This window comes from Papio anubis, chromosome 10 (assembly GCF_008728515.1).
Source record: "Papio anubis isolate 15944 chromosome 10, Panubis1.0, whole genome shotgun sequence".
NCBI classification, from domain to species: Eukaryota; Metazoa; Chordata; class Mammalia; order Primates; family Cercopithecidae; genus Papio; species Papio anubis.
In genome coordinates, this window is record NC_044985.1 from 46165407 (window position 1) to 46190721 (window position 25315).

Here is a 25315-nt window from a genome sequence, read left to right on the forward strand (position 1 = left end):
AAAAATCAGCACTCAGTCCACTCACTGCACTGTTTTGCAGTGTTCTTCCTTTGTAATAAACTTTCCTTTTTCAAACTTATACTACTGCCAGTAATTCTTTTTGCCAACCGATGAGTCGACCACTTCCCAGTGCCGGGGCTCTGACACCTTGCCTGGCATAACGAACATATAAAACCAAATAGGTACTTATTAACAGAATTACACATAAATACTTCCCCTTCAAGTTATGGTGTTTAGTCAGTTGGCTACCAGGATTTTCATATAGATATATTTATTCATCATCTAGAATACAGAGAAGTATGATTTTTCACACTTAATTACCTAGCTAATTCAGTATTTTAAACTGAAATAACATTTTAATTTAGAATATATGTCATTATGTGATTGTATTGATATGCGTACAGCATTTAGTAAAAATAGAAAACTAATTTGTTGCTTAATTTAAAATTCCACGCTTCTCTTTTCAAGAAACACACACTCTTATTTTATATTTATTATCTACATAGCATATGACATGCTTGCAGTAGTCAATAGCCCAAAAAATGTTTTTATTTTTCCTCATCATTGACCAGAATCAGGGGTGTCCAATCTTTGGCTTCTCTAGGCCACATTGAAAGAAGAATAATTGTCTTGGGCCACACACTATATACACTAACACTAATGATAGCTGATGAGCTAAAAAAAAATGCAAAAAAAAAAATCTCATAATGTTCCAAGAAAGTTTACAAATTTGTTTGGGTCACATTCAAAGCCATTGTGACCCACATGCAGCCCACTGGTTGCATGGACTTGATAATAGAATATGTTTATTCGACCAGAGAAGATTAGAAAACATAATCTAAGATCTCAAAACTCAAAGTCTGTATTTAATCAAAGGCCCTTGAAGATAATGATCTTACTTACATGTTTTTATATCAGCCATAGTACATAATATTTGACTTATATTTAGCAAACAATGACAAATATTGAATAGTTTATAGAATAAACTCAGAATATGGGAAAAACATTGGATAGGAATTTCTGTTTTGCTGAACCAAGCTTGCTGGTATTCTATAAATAACAACAAGATAATGGAAACAAAATTAATGTTATATTAAATTGGAATTGTTCAGAAGCAATTTTGTACTCCTGCATTACATCCCAAATTTAATCTGGAATTTTGTGATTACCACTATTTGGCAATTCAAGATGAATTCAATACAGTTTTATTGAGGTTTATATGATATATAAGTTGGTTTAGATACAAAATGAAGTTTAGGAGAACATGTTAATCACACTCTAGAGGTATGGAAAGAAGTTAGCCAGCTTGCTTTAGGCAGACAGTAAGGGGAGGGTCCCTGGAGAACCTCCAACCCACCCCACAAGTTCTTACACCAGATGTTTTCTGCAGATAAGGGAATTTGCACAGGAAGCTTGCCCAAACATGCCTTCAGTGGCCTAAGGGACCACATGTGCACTAGGGGGATTAGGTGGAGCCACCAGTAATTAGTGCCTTATGCAAACAGGGAACCCAGCCCCATCACCTTAGATATATAGAAGCCCTTGTATTCAACTGAAAAGGAAAGCAACCAGGAACCTACTTTCAGGACTTCTCTTTTTGCTAAGAGCTTTCCTTTCACTTAATAAATTCTACTCCACTCACTCTTCAAGCTTCAACATGCCTACTTCTTCCTGGTTGTAAGAGAAGAAGCCAGACCTAACTGAGCTAAGGAGCAAAAAATCCTGTGTCATTTTGGGGGCTCACCCAGGATGCCTGGAGGGTGAGTAAATGAGACCCAAAACCTTTCACTTCCACTTCTGAGACTTCTAGTCCTCAGACTTTTTCTGAAGGCTGATGCAGCACCAAATCTCTGGTGTGCCAATTAAGAATAAATGGCTACAGAGGACAGGATGCTAGATAGGACCCCAACAACACCCCTGCCTATCACTCTCAGGGCTTGGGAATGTTCCATCATTCCAATTCAGTCTTTTCTATGGCATTTTCTTTCTTTTTTTCAGGGCTGTCATGGCACCTCTTTTTAAATAATGTTAAGGGTGTTGCTGCAAACTGCAGAGATATTACTATGTAGAATGAGCATTTGGCCAAGCCATAAGATATACAATTCAGGACAATGTGATTTCTGTCTGTTCTTAGAGGCACACCCCAGCCCCACCCAATGGCCACAGGTACTTGCTCCCCGCTCCAACCTCCCCTCCCAGCTGGGGTGCATGGCCATGTCTGCCACACACACATGCTGCATCCAGTGACCACGCAGGGCAGGAATAAGCTGCAGTTGCTTCCTGGGTACCAAGGCAATCTCCGGGGCCAAGGCCCTCATGCAGCCTGTTGGCCAGCGTTTTCCACTCTCCGACCCGTCCTGCCATGAACCTGTGGAGCCTTTCCTCCTCTGGCTGAGCCAAGTGGGTGCAAAGATTAAGAGTTTATCTCCCTGGTGGAGAAACACATTTGCATAGAGCTAAAGGTTTTTCAACCAGGCATTGTCCCCACCCTGCACTTAAACTGCTTGTTTTTCTTTTTTCCCATGGTGCCAGGAGTTAACCCACCCCTGTGGATACAGGCAGCTTTTCTATGCAAGAGGTTTTTTTTTTTTTTCCCTTTGAAAGACATTTTACTAGCCCAGGACCCCAATTCACAGGACTCCCTTTCCTCTCCCTTGTTTGAGGGGGACCCAGCTCCACAGCTTTACCTTAGTATGACTGATTCCTGCCAATTAGGCCCCTTTCCATTTCATAGATAGAAGTCATGCTAGTATCCATGACATAGACAAGGTCAAGGGAACTCAAAGGTTACCAACAGCAGGAAGGAGTCTGCATGTGGGTAAATGTGGATAATTCCCACCCACTAGGCCTCCCTATTAACATGGGTGAAAAGCTGCACTGGCATTCATGGGTGGCACCCTGCCGAGGTTGCCAGGACTCGGGGATATAAGGACAGAAGAAAGAATGGGACACCATTATTTCTCTCCCTCACGTATCCCAGGTATTTGCTAGGAAGAGAAAGGAACTAGGGACGCCTTGTTCCCCTCTTTCTAGATAGGTAGCCGTTCATCTTCAGTCTGTACTTCTCTCAAATGCCTCCTGAATCACCGAGATTCCTTTGGGGGAAGAAAAGCCTTCTTTTTCCTCGAACTCTGTCCTCTGTTAGTGGATGGGTAATTGTGTCCTGTACTACAGGACACTTCCCTTAGATGCATTCCCAAACTGGGAAAAGTTAATTTCCCCAAACCGTAAACTGCTTAGCTTAAATGAGTTCAGGGGAAGGGAATCCAGAAGCCTGACATGCCCCCAAAAAGGTAAAAGTTCTTACCAGTCAGACTTCTGGTCTCCCTTTCCCTGTACAAACCAGTTGAATGAATGATAAAATTACTCTTTATATCCTCTGCAAAGTTTTGATTAATGGAAAAAAGGATTTGTGTCTTGTCTTAAGCTGTAGCCAGTCTGGTGTGCTTTGTGTAGTGTGTCTTTCTGTATGGTTCTGTCATACATTCTGGGGTACTTTAGGCTAGAACATGGGCCTAGGATCCCATAAGACTGCTGTTAAAGCCAACTTGGCAAATTGGTCAGTAACAAACTTTGCTACAGGGCTCCGTCTTGTTTTATGTCCTTGGGAGCTTGACCCTGTAACCATGTGGCAGTACTCTTTTGGTCTCTGCCGTTTTAATGGCCACCTGGTCTCAATCCTGGCTTAGGGAATGAGTACTTTCTGGTTAATACCTTTGTGACTTTTACCATTTGCTGATTCTCTTGCCCTCCATGAACAACTTCTAGCTTCCTTTCTTAAATCTTCCTTTCCCTGAGCTACCTATAAACACTCGAGATTTTGTAAAAACTGTTTTCCACCTCTGAAAATACCTTGAACACTCGTGGTTAAGTCATAACCTTAGTTGAGGCTTATTGGTTTCACCTGTGAGGTTACTTTTGGCAAAGCTCAAAAGCCAGAAATATTGGCCACTTTGCATGTCTAAAGACAGGTAATAAGGAATTTAAAAGGATTTTCTTAAAGTGCACTCAGTTTAATTAAAAACAGATCTCCAAGCTACTATAGGTATATCTAAAAGGACTCTATGTTTTTCTCTTTTTGGATCTTGTTTTTTTGGAAAAGGTTTTATTTTTCTCAGTCAACTGAATTACTTTTCTCCGTTTTGTCTTGCCACTCTTAATGCACACGTCAGAGGTCCTAAGATAACTTCTGATGGCCTGGGAAGCCTGGGGAAAAACAGAGAAGGTGCCCCGGACTCCACTTTGGGAAAAAAAAATATTTGTTTTCCTCATGGAACCCCAGGAATTAAAAGCAAATAGATCCCTCTCAAAATTTGTTTTTGTCTTCCAGGTATGCCTGTTTTACTGGCTCTAGAAACCACAGGTTTTCCTAGCCCTTCTTCTTGGAGAGCTATACCCCAAGGCCAATAATCCAATTAGGAGATAGGCAAATGAAAAATCTTACAACAACTGGATCTTCTTCTGTCTGTATAATCACGTATGTGTTAGATGTGTGATGGTTACATAAAAATAGAGCTCTGATTAATTGACTTAAAGAAAAATAAGCACTTATATAAAATATTTTTTGAAGGAAAAACAAAAGCTATAATGCCTTTTAGTTCATGTGACTTTAATCTTTGAGAAATAAAAGTCTTAAAGATTATCGGTAAAATACAAATGTCTTCAAAATGTAAATATGTGGTCTAAAATATTTAGATACTAGGTCAGATACTAGGTTTGCTAAATGTTTTAAGGTTATAAGCTGCTTCTTTGGCCTTTGAAAACTGCTCAACTGCTTTACAATTTTTTAAGGCCTAGGGACACACGGAATTAACCACACCCCTAACTATGCCGGAGTCAGACCTTATCTGTGCCTGGTACATAATTAAAATAACTTACCAGGTTTTACACTAAAATTAAAAATTGCTAAGGGTTGTCATCATAACATGTTGTTGAGACTACTGAAAATAGATTTATATGCAAGCTGTGTAAGGAAAGTAAAATGTGTTTTTAGTAAAAGATTATAAGAAGGCATGAGAATGTAAATTTTTGCTTAGGCTTACAGAATAGTTTTGAAATAGAAAAGATAAAGCTCAAGGTTTAAACAAATGGTGGAAGATTTGTAAAAAATAATCGTGCAAAAGAAATTCTGTGTATGAACGTATTAACTAACTTCAAAAAGGTATTATATTGTTTTTCCATAAATTGGGCATTGAAATAAAAGCACAACAAAGTTTTCTTAAGGTATTGATCTGTTCTTTAACAAAGATTTGTAAAGGGTTATAAAACGTTTACAAGAATCTCACCTCATGGTCAAACTGGTTAAGATGAGATAAAGTTATGTTTAAGGTTTCATTTAAAAATTGGGGTTGATATTAATAGTAGACTAATGCAAGTGTAAAATTTGGCTTTCTCTCTCTTGAACAAGATTTTCACATAATGGTAAAGGACAATGAAATGTTTTTGGCCTTTCCTAAAATTTTCGAGTCATCATTTTAGGTAAACAAATAACTTAGGGTAATCTGGAATTTTATTTCATAATATTAAGTGGCTTAAACCTTTACCCTGTTTGTTAGGCTTCACAAAATCAAACTTCAGTTTCAAGGTTGTCTTTCCTGACCCCTAACTTTTAGATGCTAGAGAGGGCCCCTGGAGCATCCAAAAGAGAGGTAAACAGGATTATTTGACATTTTTAGTTATTTCCAAAGTGATGTTTAATCTTCTTTAGGTTATATTTTAGTGAACAATAAGTGTATTTGTTCCAAAATTGTGTGGGATATCTAAAATTCTAATGTCTGAGTATATGCTATCAATCATAATAAAGGCTATTATGTTAACCTATCATAAACTACAGAAATACCCAAATTTCTTTGTCAATCATATTTTTGACTGTTACTATCCTGGATATTTTGTCATTCACAGACAATCGTCTTGCTTGATCCTTTCTAAAAAAATGGTTAAGATGAGATAGAATTATGTTTAAGGTTTCATTTAAAAATTGGAGTTGATATTAATATTAAAGCCAATTTAAAAGCCTATGTGAAATATAACAATTCTTGCTGTACTTTATGCAGATAATCAAGTCAAGTATAAGACTTAAGTTTATTTTACAAAGAACTCAATCCTATCATGATTTATTTTGACAAAAATGAGGACTGGAGAGAGAAAAATTATGTTTCAAAACTTATCATACACTTGTGATTCAATTCTAATCTCATCAGTTGTTTTCAAGTTTTTGCCAACATTTTAGACTAATTCTGTTTCTTCCTGTTGAACCAACCAGTGATATCTAGTTGCAGCTCAGAAGAAACAAAAGGGATGGGTAATGTAAAAATATGGATCAATATTTTAATTCTGGGCAATTATTTTGCAAATCCTACCCAGGGATAGTAATAAATAGAGTGCCCATAACCTGGAGGTTTTTTTGTTTGGGAAAATAAGACCAAGGGAGTCAACCAAAGTCAAGTCCCATGCACCCAAATCTTAGCAGGGTTAACTATAGCCACCAGTTTATCTGGGCATGTCTGCAATCTTGGGATTGGGGAGCTGTCCTTACCCTCTCGTTTCATTTTGATATATGTCTTCTGATAACCCAAATTGCTTCTTCTCACTAAAAGGCCATTAAACTTCAAATGGCGATGCAAATGAAACCATGCATGGATGTGTCATTCTTCCACGGACCCTTAAACAGACCTCAGGAGGAGCCCTAACTGCCACTTTCCCAAAACAGAACTCCCTGTCAGCAGGAAGCAGTTTAGAATGATGATTGTCTACTTTCCCCAACAGCCGTTGGGGGTCTCCACTCCTGAAGAAGGGAATGAAAGGAGTCAGCTTTCTTTAGGCAGACAGGGAAGTGTCCCCAGAGAACCTCTGACCAGCCCCACAAGTGCTTACACCAGATGTTTTGTGCAGATAAGAGAACTTACACAGTGTGCTTGCTTAAGCATGCCTACAGAGGACTAAGGGCCTGCATGCACACTGTGGGGATGGGGGAACCCACCTGTAATTCACGCCTTATACAAATATGGAACGCAGCCCTGTCAGCTTAAATATATAGAATCCTTTGTATTCAACTAAAAAGGGGGGAAACCAGAAACCCGCTTTCAGAACCCCTCTCTCTTTGCTGAGAGCTCTCCTTTTGCTTAAAAAATTCTACTCCACTCATTCTTTGAGTATCTGTGTGCCTACTTCTTCCTGGTCATGAGACAAGAACCCAGACCTAGCTGAGCTAAGAAGCAAAAAATCCTGCATCAGTATTGTGAATTTTGTTTTTAGTAATTTCAAGAGTGAAGAATCAATGAGTCTTTATACAAATAATTGTTGAAAATTTGCCTTTTTGGGGCCGGGCGCGGTGGCTCAAGCCTGTAATCCCAGCACTTTGGGAGGTCGAGACGGACGGATCACAAGGTCAGGAGATTGAGACCATCCTGGCTAACACGGTGAAATCCCGTCTCTACTAAAAAAAATAAAAAAATAAAAAAATAAAAAATAAATAAATAAATAAACAGAAAAACACTAGCTGGGCGAGGTGGCGGGCGCCTGTAGTCCCAGCTACTCGAGAGGCTGAGGCAGGAGAATGGTGTAAACCCGGGAGGCGGAGCTTGCAGTGAGCTGAGATCCGGCCACTGCACTCCAGCCTAGGTGACAGAGAGAGACTCTGTCTCGGGGGGGGGGAAAAAAAAAAAAATTTGCCTTTTTAAGTATAATTTTAAAACCATGAAATTATTATTGAAAAGTAGTGCTATATATAAAACCACTTTTAGTTTGTTGTTGTATCTGAAAGACTTTTCAAATCCTATCATTGAAGAAATTTAGAACTAAATTTATCCAATTTGAAGGAAACTACAGAACATGTTAAGATATTTTGTACTAATATCTATGGCCATACCACCCTGAATACATGTGATCTGATCTGATCTCAGAAATGCAACAAGATTGGTCCTGGTTAATACTTGGATGGGAGAAACTTTGTACTCTTAAGCCTGAGATGATAAATAATTTTAAACATTAGCTAATAAGATAAAGTCAATGTTATTTCTTCATTAAAATTTCTTCATTACAAATCAGCCTGCATTCCTAAAGAAGTACTAAATCATAAATACTTGTTTTGGATTTATGTCAAAAAATAAGTATAAATTGAGAGACACTGAGTCACAGTGAGAGATAATGAACCTGTTCATAATGAACAAAGTTCAATATAAGTAAAAGGCCATAATCCTTCAGCTCTTCTTTAAGTCAGTAACATCAGGGTGGTTTTGCTTTTTCTGTAACTGTGCAGCATACGACCAACAAAACCCCCCATCCCACTATTCTAATCTGAAACCAGCATAAAGTAGATGGTACATAAATTTAAACAAGAGACTGCTGGAAATGAACCTCCATGGCAATGATAGCTAGGCTTTTTGAAGAGTTAACTAACCATTCAGATTAGGACATTTGGTGTCACAGTCAAATGTTACAAGTATGTCCAACTGCCACTGTAACTCCTGAGGAGATTTAGGGGACAAATGGGGAAATAGAACAGAATCATAAAAAGGATATATTTTAGAGAATGAGAACTTCACTTCTGGAATCAGATTACCTCGGTTTGAAGACTCCGTCCATCATTCACTGTGTGACCCAAGCAAGTTGCTTCCTCTCTCTAAGCTTAATTTCTCCTCTATGAAATGCAGATGATAATAATAGCATGATTTCACAGTGCTGTCATATAGATTAAAATTGATAATCCACTAAACCATTTACAACTGAGCCTGGCACATATTAAATGCTCAATCAATGTCAGAAATCATTAAAGTTACCATAATTCTATTTTCATGCCAATAATATACTTACATGAATCCTGCATATTGGGAATCTATTATGGCTCTAAAGTTCTACATAGACTTAAAGATTATATGGCCTTTTTAATATTCAGAAATTTCTTTCTTGTGACCTAAGTTATTTTGTGATTAAATCACAAAATAATTTTCTTGAGTACTTTCCTTGGTAAAGCTACAGGAAAATTATACTTGTGGACTAATAGTAAATTTTTTCTCATCTTCTGTTCTGCAGATCAATACCTTCTGGCTTATTAAGGTCCCTTCATACATCTTATTTCCTGATTATCTCAAAATGGGTTTCCACTGAATTCACCAGACATTCCTCTTAAGTAATACAGGCCAAGTTATAGAACTATTTGGTCATAGTTCGACCAATACTAAGTTTAAAAGAAATGTAAACGATCGTTACTTTCATAATATGGCCTTGTAGCATTATTAAATTAGCATGTGTAAATGCTATATACTGTTATGTAGTGTTTCTCCAAGTAATTTATAATATCTTGAGTATCTATACTAGGTTTTATTACCCACTGCCCAATGTGGACTCTGTGTTGGTGGGGGGGGGTGGGTGAGGGTGTGCACCTGTGTGTGGTTAATGCTGTTAATTTGAATTCTATTTTCATCTCTGCAATGGGCCACTGCTGTTTGATTCTCCTGCTTTACAGACTTGCTTCTCCCACTGCATTTTTCTAGTGTGACTGTCAGTCAAGGGGCTATACTTTTTCCTTCACAAGGATGAACACAGGGTCCAAGATGATCAATAAGAGTCTTCTTTCTCTGGGAATAATATGGACACTGGAAGAAAGAAGGTCCTTCTCCCCAAATGACTAACTGTGAGCATCAGGTGAGACAGGAGAGTCTGAGGAACTTTCTGCTATTAGGTAGGGAGTGCAGTCAACACAGAAGCAAGGGAGAGAATGTCACCAGTTACACAAAAATGTATATAGCCGACCCCAAAGCAGATCTTTCTCTGTACCTTTCAGTAATATGGACCAATAAACTACCCTTCTTCCTTTCATTTTTTGCTTAAAGTGGTTTGAGTTGGATTTCTGTTACTTGCATTCTGTCACAGTGTTGACTGATACAGTGGCCAGTAAAGATTTGAAATCCATGGTTCCATCTTCTTAAACTATTGAGATACACTTATACTTCTCCAGGGGGAGTGGTCTAATACAAAACTTGTCAAAGCTGAACATGGCAACAAAATAATACATTTCATCCTAAAAACTGGCACAACATTTGAACTAAACTATCCTCAGGAATAACAAAATCATAGAAGGGTGTAAAAGTGTGGTTCACTTTTATTTAAAAGGGGGCAAATATAGCCAATAATTTGATCTTCAATTGAGAATTGCAATTGCTTGGTAAAAGGAGACCTTACCTTTGTTCTCCACCCAACTTTTCTTACAATTCATTGTTTACTCTCCACCACTCCATTGGAATTTGGTAGAAATGGCCAGCCAAGGGCTTGCCTCCCTGAGATGTACACTACTGCACATAAACCTTTACTGGCTGGACTGTAGTGAAGGAAAAAGAAAAACACATATCTTCTGAGAATTATTTTCTCTTTTCTCCAAATACCTAAAGAAGGTCAGATGAAATATGGCATAATGAAATATGACATGATGCATTCCAGAATACCAATAAGGCCAAAAGAGGTCTATGGATCCAAAATAACAGCAAGAACTGGAGCCTTGCCTAACAAAAGATTTCAGAAGGAAGGCATTTTCTTTGGAGATTTTTGACTGCAGACTTACTCTTGCTAAGTTCCACCCAATACCCTCAGTGGTTCATTTTTGAATCTTTTAAAATGCTACTATGTGTCATGTAATTATATCAGGCACTGGTCATACAAACACCTCATACTGCATTCATTCTTTGGTACATAGAGATTCCCACATGTGTTTCACTCCAGATTTTTATTCCTTATTTTGGAAACTTCTCACCTTCAAAACACACTTAAGAGTTTATATTCCCCAAACATTATCCCAAACTCCCAATGTAGGTAAGGTTTCCTCTCTCAACACCATCTGCACACACTATGTTTACCCACAGAAAAATACTTTACATTGTACTGTAATGCCAATGAACTGTACTTGTCTGCCTCCTTCAAGACTCAATGGCAGAGGTTTGCCTTTTAATTCTGAATCCTCAGCACCTAGCACTGTGTGTGTTTATACATTATATATGGATATACATTATACATTATATATAATATATAGACATACATTATATGTTATATACAACACATATAATATATAATATGTATATTATATACACACATACTATGTTATATATGTATTATATACAGCACATATAATACATAATATGTATATTATATATACACATTATATATATATTATATATACACATAATATGTAATACCTAATATATAATATATATTATATGCTATATATAATACATATCAATAAATGCTTTTGAATGAATAAACAAATACATGAATGACCAAGGAGTGAATGAATAGTCCCTATGGTGAAGAAGGTGACTGTAGCTGAGGAAGCAAAAAACTAATTGCCTAATTCTAATTTAACATGTAATAGAGATAAGATCCAAGTGGTGAGACAGAACAACAGGAGCAACGATTATTCTTTTCATCTATGCCTTTTTCTCTTGATGACTGCTCTATTGTTTGTGCACTGTAGAGTGTTTAAAATTTATTGTTGAATAATCTATAAGCAAAATCTTGACTTCTTATGAAGAAAGAAATTCTATACCAATCTATTATGTGAATAAAATAAGAAAGAACATTTGATTAAGAAAATACTGCTGGCTGCCTAGAGCAAACATGTTGAAACTTTCCTGACAAAGAGAATTTCCATGCAGGCCTAAAAGAAAACAAAAAGACAAGTAAAGTATTTTGGTTATTACCAAGTTGCTTTTGGTGAGGAGAGGACAACTGATGCTAAAAGTAGTGAATATGGAAATTTCAAAGATAGCTTCAATTAGGAAAGTTCACAAACACAAAATGAAGTATATAATCCTATAAATGAGTTATTGAGGAGCTCTGCTTTCAAGTGCTTAAATAAAATTCCCAGAGGCTATGCCTGCAGGAGGAATTTCTTGATATTTGATCTCTACATTGTTTGGTTTGACACGTGGACAATTGGAAGGTTTGTCACTAAGAGCTAAAGGGGGCCCCTACAAAGAAGATAAAGCATTCTTACTGATGCCTTTTTTCCCAGTTTCTAGTCTCAGCCTTTATTCAATCCCTTATTTCTAGCAAGGACCATAGCAACTTAAGTATTTTACCTGACTCCAGAATTTCCTTCCATTCATTGTATTTTTTACACTGTAAAAAATAAAGAACTTTTATAAAATATGATCAAATTCTGATCTTCCAGCAGTTTGCCTCTCCAATTGGGGTACTTTGGAGACTGGGATGGGGGGCACTCCACAATTTGTGGGAAGCATAAGAAGCTTTAGGAAAACTCTGGGGCCTTTCTGTGGGCCTCAGATTCACTCAGTGGTAAGTAGTCATCTTAGTTCATTTGGGCTGCTAAAATAAAATGCTCATCAACTGGGTAGCTCACAAACAAGAGAAATGTATTGTCCACAGTTATGGAGGCTGTGAAGTCCAAGATCAAGTTGCCAGCCCATTTAGTTCCTGGTGAAGGCCTGCTTCCTTTTTCATAAATAATCTCCATCTTTTCGCTGTAACCTCACATTGCAGAAGGGGACCAAAGAGCTCTCTGGGGCCTCTTTTATAAGGACACTAATCCCATTTATGAGAGCTCCACACTCATGACCTATTCTCATAGGTCCCACCTCCAAATGCCATCATGCTGGTGATTATGTTTCAACATAGAAATTTTGGTGAGGACACAAACATTGGGTCTATAGCAATATTTTAAAACATTTAAAAATGTTAAAACAAATATTGTTATATTACAAAGTTAAATGTGAAAGTCACAGGGCTTTTAAAGATAAAGTGTGAGACCAAAAAATTGCAAAGCTTCTGCTGGAAACTGTTGCATTTTACTCAGACCCCCATGGCACTTAGGTGAAAAGGTAGAAAAGTGTTATTTTGAAGGTAAATTGTCCAGGCTAGCCTCTCACCCGCTCAGAAAACCACTTGTTCTAAAAAGTCATATGGACATTAATGCCTTCATAACTTTGTTCTTGTGTTTTATTTTCTACCTGGAATTCTTATCCCTTCTCTTGGCTAACTCTTCCATTCATTTATGCACTCATTTATTCAGCAAACATTTGATGGATTGCATTCTGCCAGATGTTCTACTAGGCCCTCATGATGTAGGGATAAAGAGATCCTGCAGAGATGGTGAGGAGAGTTGGGGGATCATAGAAGAAAATTAATAAACATACTAATGGCCTGACATTGCTTTTATGTACTTAGTACTAGGATGGACACTTTCCACATTTCTATTTAATTCTTATATCAACTCTGAGAAGTAAGTTTTCCCAGTCCTGAAATTTGCCTTAATGACACATAATAAATGCCACTTGCATTCATGGCCTACAATAAATGGCTAAAATAAAACACAATCCAGTTTGACTCTGATTTATGCTCTTAAAATTTACTGACTACACAGTTTGATGTGATCTTCTAGATCTGGCTTAAGTGTTTAATCCTATCTCTTTTTCTTCCCTGCAAATTCTTCCCTTACAGTACAATAACTTTCTCCCTAATATTCTTTATTACCCTGCATTTCATTATTGATATTTGTATATATGTTTCCTGTGCCACTATCTGAGAAAGCCCCCAGAGCAGGTGCTTCTCAGATCTCTGTGTGTATCACGTACTCCTGGCACAGTGGATCTGCTGAACATGGCAGCATAGGATGGCCTCTGTGGTGGACCAAGCACATGAAAGACTTGCTGAGATCACACATGGCTGCACACAGGCCTTAAGATGTGTTTTGTTCAGCCTAAAAAAAGAGTTCAAAGCATTTTTTAGTTTGTCAACTTTAAGAAATAAAGAGGTTATCTTAAATTCTGCATTTCCAGCTTCTCTTTTAAAATGGAAAGATTTGCAAGCATTCATTAGTTGGTCAAGCATTTCTGCCTAACCACAGTTAGCCAGAGCTGCATATCAGCTGTCTGCTTTAGAGGGGGTCTGCACTCCACAGTTCGCCACAGTCCCTACTGCCATGCTGTGCTTCTTTGAATTTTATTTCCTTATGCACTTGCAGGGACCTGACCCTAGTATTTCCAACTTTTCTTCTGTATCCTCTTAAGTCTCTTGATTCCTATATATTCATATAATGGTAGGAATCTATAAATAATAAAACTTTTAAAGTAAAAACAATTGAAAGGAAAATACAAAGCTATCAAAATGATGTCAATACAATGTGCATAACAGTAAACTGTTCATTTACCCATTTTACTAAATATAAGTTAAGTGAAATTCTTAGAACAGAAAGTCTCATTAATACATAAATATTAAAATATATAGGAAAGATGCTCTCAAGAATGGCAAGTATAATTGCACCTCTCAAATAAATATAGACTGCACAGGTCTATTTATAACTTGCTCATGGTCTTTACATAGCTATTTCAGCTCACACATAAGAGGTTATCTGGAAACAGTACTATAGTGTGGTTTGTAGTGATTACAATTACAGAAAAACTTCATTAATTCAAAAACTTCAATGCTTGGGATAGAGAATGGGGGCAAGCTTGGCTTTATATTATAGAGAGTTTATGCAAAGATTTGCTAAGCAAATATACTGAGTAAATTGTTCGTAAAAGAACCGCTTGCTTGACAAATTTTAGAGTCATGAATTCTCAACAATGTAAGTGCATTGTAAGCAAAAGCTAGGTACTGCTTAGCTGGTATGTTGATATAATAAGTAGAAATCATTTTTATCTACTCTGTGAAGCAGTACGCCTGCTAGCTTTTTACCCTAGTTCAAGCTGCAGTATTTATTTGAAAACAATAAGATATTGTTCCAATAAAATGTGTTGTTTCACTGACTTTTCATCGTCTCAGACAGCTCTTTTCCCCAAGTTAACTGAACTAGATCCGACTCTATTTAGTAAAGTGCAAAAAGGATACCACAGTTCACAGCAAATCCTAATTAGTCCCCTAAAGCTTCAATAGACACATCCATTATATTAAAAAACCACGTTTTAATAATGTGAGAGTTGGCAGCCAAACAATAAGTGTCCAAACATGATGAATAGCAGGTTAACCACCTCTACGAAAGTAGGAGCTGCCATGCCATGTTAGCCCATTTTTGCTTAGTCTTGTAATATCTAAAATCCTAATATACAGCTTTATGAATCTGTTATATTAGAGAGTTGCCCAACATCTCAAGATAAATAGGAGTACAGATAAATGTCTTACCTCTACTGGTAGTCGTTTATAAGAAAAAGAATATGTTTTAAGGTGCAGAAACAAACCTCTAAAACAGTTGAAATTGATAAGAACACTGTGTCCTACCTGGGTCACTTTCTCTGTCACATTGTGCGTTCGATCTTTAACCTTGGGTGCAATAATGGTTTTGTCTGAAGAAGGAGGAGATGAATTCTTTTTCTCAGTTTTGACCTCTGAAAAATTCAGAGTGAGCTGTGGAATCTTGTTAATGGTGCTGTATTTGTTGAGGTTTGAATCTGATGTGGATCCCAGGAGGCTTGACTTGATATGATTAAAAGGCCCTAAAAAATAAAAAAGGAAAGTATTTGAAAGAGTAATATAAGAAGATATAGAAGAAAGAGACAGTTCTGAATACCTTGCTAATGATTCATGACCAATATGATCCTGATTTGACTGTGACTAAATGCAGCTAGCTTATACCTGGACACAGGGATTGGGTCACCTTGGGCCACATGGAATGGCATGTGAGTATCTGAGAATAAGACTGGGTTCTAGGTGTGCACTCAGAGAGCAAATGGCAGATTTAGCTGTTAATTAGTTTCTTTCATTAAAAGCTACAATAAAAGAAAAAACTATACTCTCTGTTATTGGTCAAATTCTACCTTTAAAATTTCTTATAAATTTCATTTTGTAATTTGAGGATTATTTAAGAAGGACTTACCTATGGTTAAAGTCATATTGGCCATGAAATTTCCAAATGGATTGTTTGCCCTGCTCCAATTTGTGTTACTCCCCTCTGTGTCACTGAGGAGTGACAAGCCATCTAGGCTCTTCATATGTTTCCACTACCTATATGAGATGCTCCATAGAACTTCTAAAATAGTTAAACCCAGATGAAGGAATTACAGATAAAGCTTCAGAGGGTGAAGGGCCATTTTTGTGTGAATGTGTGTACTCTAATGAAAACTCCAGGATCATATGTGGGATTTTTAGATCCTTTTTTTCCTTTCACTTATGTTTAAGTCTTGACCACTTTCTGAGAAAAAAAAAAAAAGGTGCTATAAAAACCACACAAGCAGAATGCTCTGGCAAACATAACTTACAATAGAAGTGCCACAGCTAGGTAATAGGGCATGTCTGGGGTTGATAGTACCTAGTCACTTCTCGCAATCTTTCCTACAAAGATAACTTGGCAAGGTGGCAAGACTCCTGGTTTCCTTGTTGAGGGAGTAGATTGACCAGCTATATCTTCCTTCGGGATGAATCTGTTATCTGTTGCTTATGGAGAATCAGGAAATTCTCTGAGAAGTATCTTGTGTAATGAGCAATATTACATACACTGTTATTTAGCTCTTAAAAATTAACAACAGAATTTTATAAAAATCGTGAACTCCCTATTTTTGTGCCCCGGAAAGTGGTTAAAACATACAAATTGCATCAATAAACTTGTTAGGCAGCATAGTTGCCTTCTGTTATTTCTTTATCTGTTCAAAATGAAGTGAACCCATTTTTGGGATCAAAATGTACTTTAAGCATCAAGCAAGGTATAAACACTTTAGAATTAGAGTTAAAGATTTTGCATTTGGGACAACAATCAATCAACTCGGGTCAGATATAATACTAAGAAATCAATGCTCATCATTTTGTTCATAGTCACTATGGGGGAAATCACACTATACTTGTTCATAAAAGTTTAGACTTGTTTATTATAAAAGTGTGAAGTAATCTTAATAAATTTTCATGTATTTAACAAATACTGTGTTTCTTGAGTTGTATTTGTGTTGACTCCCTGATTCTTATCTGTGACAATGACCAAGTCCATCTAGAAGAAAAATGTCATGAGCTCTCCAGGAATTTATTGCCTCGTATGTTCTCATTTGCATATAGAACCTAACTCTCTTTTCTATTTATACAAAGATAGAAATAAGAGTAAATAGTGGCAACAAATTCATCTAGCCTTCAGATAGTTCTCTGACAGAAACTCCATTCTTCAGGTCTTTTTGGAAGTCTCCAGCCCACATCACTAATTTATTTTATTGTAATGCATACCAGGATAGTGTTTTCCTTTCTGTAGCATTCTGTAGTTGAGTTCTAGGTTTTATATCTTAATATTTACAATTTGTAAATTATGCCAGGATTTCAGGTTTCTTAGATACTGTCTTTTCCCCAACTCTAATGTCATATTTTCACTCCTTAGTTTATTTAACTAACAAGGATACTATTAAGAGATTATAGATAACAGAGCTCAAATATATAGTTAAATTGTATTCAAAACCCGTAAGCTCATCTTTCCACTCTCTTTCTGTGTCATCCTTCTCTATGCTGCATTTTTGTAGCAAACTGTCCACAGAGTTGTTTAAAATTTGGCTAAATTCACGGATCATCGATGTCATCACAGATTCTACAATGTTAATAGAGAGAAAGACACTGTTGATCTACTTTAATTGCCCTTGTGACCAGTTCCAATAAACTCCACTGAACTGGCTACACTTATATAAGCAGGTGATTTCAACTATGGTAGTGTTTCACTCTAGGGGAGATTTGTGGCAGCATTTTTTGTTGTCACAATTATGAAAGAATTTCAATGTCACAATTCTCCTTGCCTTAAAGAATTACCTTACCTGCCTCAAGGGCATTCATGCAGGTGAAAAGCCTGTTTATTCATGAATTGAGCCTTAAAACTAACTGTTTCACATATAAACACCGCAATGTGCTTTTTACATGATTTTAATATAAATTGAAATTTCCAGAGCTACAATTTCCATGTAGAGGTAAGAATATATATTGTTTTATTCAGAACTTTGTCAGAAATCGCTCACCATTTTGGATAATTATGCCACTTAGAGCTACACTCCTTGTGGCACTTGAGTGGCCAATAGAAAATTTTAGAGTTTAGATTACAATCTGTGTTTGGATCTGTCATTTGCAAATATGTAAGATAAGAGTCTTGAGTGTTCTTTATCAGTGTTGCAACCAAATATTGTTAAATTTTCAGAGAATTACCAAAATCACACTAATAAAAGTTCCTTCAAAAATATTTTATATAAATATCCTCCTATATATTTAAAATGATATGATACTATGAAAAGGAACCTATGTCTTAAAAATGAAGTACTTGTAATTATTTATTTGTCTTTGGGTTGCCTGTTGGTTTTCAGTCTCATTCTCAAAACTCCCTGCAGATCTACCACAACTTCTCTATAATGTCTCAGTTGCCATTTCATTTTCCATTCCATCTTCGGTTTCTCCTTACATAACAAAGCATGTTTGCAGGGTCTTTTTTTATGTATTAGAGGATGAATGTATGTCCTGACATCTAGTGGGATTTCTTTCTTCTGTGTAATTCACTACTATTGCATTATATCACAGAAAGTATCATTTTGACACCACCATTAAAAGCAAGAGCTAGATCCTTTCTGAGACTACCATACTTCCTTATTTTCCCTTCAGCTTGTATTGATATATCAATCATAATTAAATTTTAGTTACTTCCCATTTTAAAAATTCATGTATAAATAAGTCTGATATAATTCTTGACTCCAATGGTGGTTTTGATTATGCTACCCATCCATACTCCTGCTGACCATTTTATCTGGTACCTGTATGGAATATTTTCTCATGTACTTAATGCTTTTAAAACCAAATTTTCTTCATATGTCTAATTATTGCATTATGTTTTCTAGTGCAGTTATATTTGAATACTAACATTTTGAAATAAATATTTTATTGTAAAGTGCTTTTCTTTTATTTCTCCTGTGTATTCCAGTTAGGGAATCACATTGATATTTTAGAAATAGGTTAAATTATCTCCGAGTTCAATTTCAGGATAGCAAAATGAGTATAACGAAGTATTTATTGAGACAGGGAGACATAGGATCTGATATGATTGAGAAACTGGTTGATAAAATGTCATACTCAAATTTAGCCTCAGAATTTGCAACTTCATTGCATTCACTATTTTAGCTTCTCTTATTTGCAGGTGGAAAAACCCTCTAAACTCTTACTCTCTTCCAGGTTTGTTTTTTTTTTCTCTTAGTCTTAAAGAGTTAATCCACATTTTCTTTTAATCTATATTTTAATTAATTCAGTAAAACTTAAAATATTACTTAAAATAACTTGTGAAAGCTACTTAGATAAGGCATTTAAAATTTATTTCATGCTGTATAAAAAAGATAATTATGCTTCTTTCTAGTGATTTTAAAGCAGATGTTTAAATGCAGAAGACTTCTAGAGTCTTCAAGATGATCAATGTTGACTTAGGTTCCTCTAAGCCCATCAAAATGCAAATGAAAAAGATTTCAACATTTTAACTAAGGTAGGTATTAACAATATCCTTATTTCACCAATTGTAAACCTAAGCGGACAGAATATGAGGCCAGAAAAGAATAAGAATAAAGGACCAGAATACAGGGTTTCCTACCTCCTACGTCTATATTCAGAGAGGCCTTGGTTGAGGATTTAAAGGTGAAAGGCAGCCTCACTGAGAGTGATCATGAACAGATGGGATTTAGGATTCTAATGAAAGAAAGGAGAATAACCTGAAAAACAAAGTAAATAAATTTAAAGGAAATGAATGGGCAGAAATAGGGGGAAATAAGAGATTCAATAGAAAGTCATGTAAAACTCAAAAGCATAGAGGAGTACTTGATGTTCTTCAGAGAAGCATTTGCAAGATGGATGACCAGGTTACATTTTTCAATATAGTAAGAGAAGGTGGAAAACAGGTGACCAAGGAGACTAAACCAACAGCTGGAGAGTGCTTTAATATATTTCAAGTGTCTGATTAAACATAAAGTAGGCCAATTTCCAGCTGCAAAGGAATACCTACATTTAGACAAGAAGCTAGAGGCTAAAGCAACAACTGGGAAGAATTTTAGATTAAAGATATTTAAAATTTGTATGATGAGGCTATTTAAATTATCATGAGATATGAGATGCTAAAGGAGAATATATATATATTTTTTAGATGGTGCTGGAAACATAGCTAAGGGCATCTGATAGATTAAAAGAAAATAATACTACTTTAAAAAATCGTTTTGGAGGGAAAAATATGATAGGAAAGAAGGAAACCAGACAGAAAAAGGTTGTTTTTAAATCATCAGGTATTTGTACAATATATCTTAGGGCACTGAGTTTATTTAGCTAAAGTTTAATAAAACCCAAATTGCTGAAGTGACTTAACATGAGAGAAGATGCAAATGCAGTGTTTAATAATTAAACTTTGTAAAAGAACACTGTTAATAAGTATAAGGCAACCAGTTTAGCACTTAGAAAGATGCATAAGAAGTAATCATCAAATTATTTTTCTTCATATTGTCTGTTCCAGTGAATGACATATTATTGCAGGAGTAAACTGTTATCATTGAAAATCAATTTGCAAATCCTCATCAGATGACAAGATACTGGGTAATGGCCAATGAATCCTATGAGAAACAAGTTGTATTAGATTAATTTATTTCATTTGTGAGCCATATAGGCTAGAGAGGAAGTAAAAGCTGTAACAAACCTGTGAAGTAGTTTTACTTCAGAGTCATAGGACAGATTCATAGACAAATTGGCAATGGAACACACCAATGTCAGAGGGAAGCAGGGTTACTTAGGATAACAAGGAGGCAGAAGCATTAAAGGGGCAAAATTGTGTTATGACTTATTTACGAAATAGAGAAAGTGAGGTAGATTTTTATTGATGACTTGTAAAGCAAAATAGACAGAAAAGCCACCAAGTTTGAGGTAAAAATTAGTATATGAGTGATGGATGTAGGATTAGGTCCTCTCACATATTAGAGAAGTTGTTAAATTATCATACATACATATAGCAGGATGTGCAATTTATTTGAAATAACTTTTCCACTCTTTGACAATGGTTTACACTTTTAAAAAGAACTTTGAAGTGTGAGCTTAAGGAGTCAGAATGCTAAGAAAATTTATTAAAGGGAAATGAAATAGATCCTAAGAACGAAGATTAAGTGGAAATTAGTTTTAGAAAAAAGACTGAGTATCAATTTGCTGTCTTTTTACTGTGATATTGCATCATGATTAGCAGTAGTCAGCTAGTATCTCTGTCTAGTAGAGATAGATGAAGGGGAAAAAATTCATATCAGAAAGAAGGATTTAGGTTAGCTCTTTGTGTTACAGGCACTAACACAGACTTCCCGAGAAAGCTAAAGAATGGCATCCTCTGGAGATAAATGTACCACCTGTACAAGGTATTTAGCCAATACCTCACCTGACATAAATAAACCAGATGCTCTTGAAGACATTACCAACACATTCCTAAATTATTTATTTAATTCTGATAAATAAATGTTTTTTTGGTTAAATTAAATATTGAAATAATTAATTATAATTATGCATTTTGTACACAAAGCAGGATGGAAACCTGCACGTTTTTAGTCTTTTATTTAGATCTGGTATAGAAGCAAAGCCAAACAAACTTAAAATGCACACTTAATGTAGGGTCCTGTACCTAATTAACAAGGTTAATGGCTTTGTGAAAAATCTTAGAGGCAGACACTTAAACATTGTTAATAGTTTTCAAAACCAGAGCTTGAAAAAAGTAATGAAGGCTTTGGAGTGAAAATTTACATTAAATGTCATTACGTTTGCAAATGCTTTCTCCAATTTGGGGATAGAACTTCTTAAGTATTAACATGTGAAAACTTTCTACAATAGTTTAGAGATTTGTAATGCAAAATTCTGACTTTGACGATTCTACTGTATACTTTAAATTGTGATTGTAAAATTGATGTCAATCGGAAATGTATGTAATAAATAAAGAATATCTGTATTCAAAGACTACTCCTATTAAAAATGAGAGAGTTGAGAAAAAAGGTTGGAGAGTAAATGAATTATTTTATGACACTAAAATAAAATAGCTGTACTTTGACATATATGTGAACTAGTAGTTTGAAAGTTAAACAAGTCCAATTCTCTATTTGTTGAGAAAAATTAGGTTCATTTATCACTACATTTAAAAATCACTAGAAAATTAATTAATGCCTACTAATTTACTGACAATTGTTAAATTCTAAAGCTAGTTGGCAAGAACTATCTGTATCCTGCTTCTTGAGGTTACGTTCTGAATTATGTCAATGCAAACCACTGCACACAGTTGACACTATTTTCTCCCTTTTAGAAATCACAGTGGACAGGCCAAAAAAAAAAAAAAAAAAAAAAGAATAATGATGTAGGTGAAATCCCGCCCCACTATTTGGGTCAACCTGCATAGACCCTTTTTAAAGTGCTTACAAAATAAAATTGGGTTGGGTTTGGGGGGATACTGCCATAATTTCCCTGATTTTCAAATTTCCCTAGGTTGCTGACCAAGCATTTTTGGTCCCTAGTCTATTAATTCATAACCATCATCAGTTCTGAATTATTTTAGGGAAGCAAGTGAGAAATCAATATACAAAATTGCACAGTGGTCAGTGTACCAGTGACATTTAAGAGAGAGTGGTCAAAACAGTGAATTCTAAGTAATGACGGTTACTGGTGGAGACGTGTTCATGCAACACACATGCACAAAATAAGTCACGATCACCATTTGCACACCCACAGCAGCATGCACGGCCTATGTTGAAAGACCAGGCCCCAATGGTTTTCAATTTGATGATAATAATATGGTTATTATATTTTGTGATCCTTGTATCTACTATGATACAGTAGAAAACAGCAGTGAATTTCAAATTTTTAGCCCAATCCAAATTTATCCAGACTATTTCCAGTTAAACGTAACCCTCTGGGAGTTGTAGGTCATGCCAGTGATTTCAGGCTAATATAGAACACAACTTAAAATATAATAGAGAAAAATAGAAAACGACTATCATGCATATATAGTTTACTACTACAGTAAGCTGAAAACCATACCCCCTGCCATCCAGGAACGTGAAACTAGTTTTGAGGAAACAAAAGAGGAACAAGTGAAGTGATGCTGTCACGTAGCACTTTGCTTATTTTATTTAATCTTGCACTCAAAATTGTTGTTTTCCTGAAATAGGCTTTTGTGCCTCTGTCACATCAGAATATATTTAGCTTGAGGTTTGTGCTTTTCCAAATAATTTAAATATTTAGGAAGTATTCATTGTCAACCTAGGCTTATAGTTCTTGCAGGCAAAAGGAGCTCATAATCATTTTGGTGACGCAGCAGAGAAATAACAATGTCTCTAGCAAAATCAAGCCATGATGTCTCCACCAGGCACCCCGAATAGCTAAGGGCAGCATGAAGATGTTGCATTGAACAGGGCATACAGCAGGCAAGTTAACATGCCGAGTAAAGGGGCACGTTGAGCATCAGATGGTGAAATTTGAGTTTGTACATTACCTTTGACATTGCGACCATTGTCTGTTTTGAGCACATAAGGATAAAAAAAGAGAAATATAAAAAGAAGACTAAAATTATATTATATACACTGAATCACCTGTATAAAAACAATCAGAGAAATCAGAATATGATGGAAAATTTCTCTTTAATTGAAATTAACATTGTGTACTATTCCACCAAGTAACATGCATATACTAAAAATAGTATCTGTCATAATATACATTCTTATTTAAATATGTGAAGCATTTATCTCAATTTCAATGGATTCCAAAGTACAGATTTTATAATTATGACAGTTTAGAAATAGATTTCCCCAGATGCTGCAGTTGTGACAAAACTTTCAACCTTGTCAACAGCCAATTTTAGTGTCTCCTCAACTGTCACTGAGAATATACTCAAAGGAAGACTCCACATTTTGCATGTTAAGTAATATTTTGCATATAATTTAACCCAGTATGTTAATAAGGAAAATGTTTCTAAGATAACAGTTCCTTCCCTCCCTCCCTCTCTCTCTCCCTCCCTTTCTTTCTTTCAGGACAAGGTCTGGCTATATCTCTCTGGATGGACTTGAACTCCTAGGCTCAAGAATCCTTGTGCCTTAGCCTCCTTAGTAGCTGCGACTACAACCACACCACTCTGCCTGGCTCCACTGTGCCTGGCTGCAACTTACATTATTAAACACAATTTTATTAACTGCCCTCCTCCAAATGTTCTTCAATATATATTTTAAAAATAGCAAATATAACTCAAAGAGTCATTCTTAGACAAAAATAATTGTTAGATGTAAATGAAAGATTAGATTGTTTTAAAAAATGTTAACATATTAATGTCACAATGAATTTGGTGTAATTACTAGAATATTGAAAAATTTTATTTGTAATAAAATGGGCTCTTTTAAAATATGAGTTAAATATTTTCAGATTTATTTTGAGATCAACAATCTAAATGTTGCATACTTGCCACTAACAAAATATGCATTACTAGCTATGAAACACACAAGCTTAAAATAAATGTCACTGTCGTATCAAAACCATTCAAATATATCCAAGATTTGAAAAATCTGTTCAGCATTTTTTTGATATCTATGCTAACACTGTGCCCATTTAAAATCTTGGAATATATCATAATAATTTCAAAGCTTACAACTGAAATAATTCTAAGAGTGTGGTATATTGAATTGCTCGTAGACATTGCATTGGACAAAGACATACAAATAAAACTGTGGCCTTAGATAACAACTCCCTTTCCACTTGGAGAAAATCACAAAAAACAAATAGAGATAGTGGAAGAGATCTTGATTACCCAGAATGAATGTGTCTATCAGAAGCTGGGTCCAAAAACCATTAGTAAAGTAACAACTGCTTGCAAGTAGTTATAAATTACAACTGTACTTATTAAACCTAAAAATTATATATAACGATTTACCAATTCCAAGAAAACTAACGAAACATTACATTATGTAGTTATTACAGCTTTGACCTTCCAAGGCAGAGTATGGCTTGTGCACTGGTCTTAGCTGAGATCTGCTTGTTATCCTTCCATGGCAATGTAAGTACAGAAATTGGAGTAAATATTTAGAAACTTTTGTAGCAGTTTGGCAGAGTAATTTCATGTCTGATTAATCTAATAATAAAACAACTGGGGTTTATATTTTGTGTCTATTTTTTACATTTCATTATTCTAGTAGTACATTTTTATTGAATTCACAAATGTATTGGTCAGTGATGAATTAGAAAACAAAATTCTAGTTCTTCATCAAAGATGGTTTGAAAAGTATGGTTCTAAGGTACTTGATAATGTGGATTAAATGAGAGGATAAAGTAAAATATTATTCATTAATGTATCTGCAAAATATTTAAAGTTCTGTGAAGATAGCCTGTACAGGAGAATGTTTTTATT

The 25315-nt window shown here is 35.5% G+C and overlaps 1 protein-coding gene and 1 long non-coding RNA gene across 7 annotated transcripts in view; one reads left to right on the forward strand and one right to left on the reverse strand.

The window, feature by feature from the left end:
• Positions 1-25315, reverse strand: part of KCNH7 (potassium voltage-gated channel subfamily H member 7) — a 465762-nt gene that overhangs the window by 116070 nt on the left and 324377 nt on the right. For 4 of the 6 annotated variants that reach the window (XM_009182334.4, XM_021923672.2, XM_009182333.4 and 1 more), the window contains 2 exons: positions 23417-23437; positions 15223-15437 (listed from right to left, as the gene is read on the reverse strand). In XM_009182334.4, coding sequence (XP_009180598.2) covers positions 15223-15437; positions 23417-23437 — 236 coding nt within the window. The remainder of the gene's footprint in view (positions 1-15222; positions 15438-23416; positions 23438-25315) is intronic. The other 2 variants (XM_021923671.2, XM_017946586.3) reach the window with 1 other exon arrangement.
• LOC103876279 lies at positions 1530-25224 on the forward strand. The gene is made up of 4 exons (XR_635463.4): positions 1530-1760; positions 19289-19411; positions 21232-21302; positions 23952-25224. It is a non-coding gene; the product is annotated as an uncharacterized LOC103876279 (long non-coding RNA).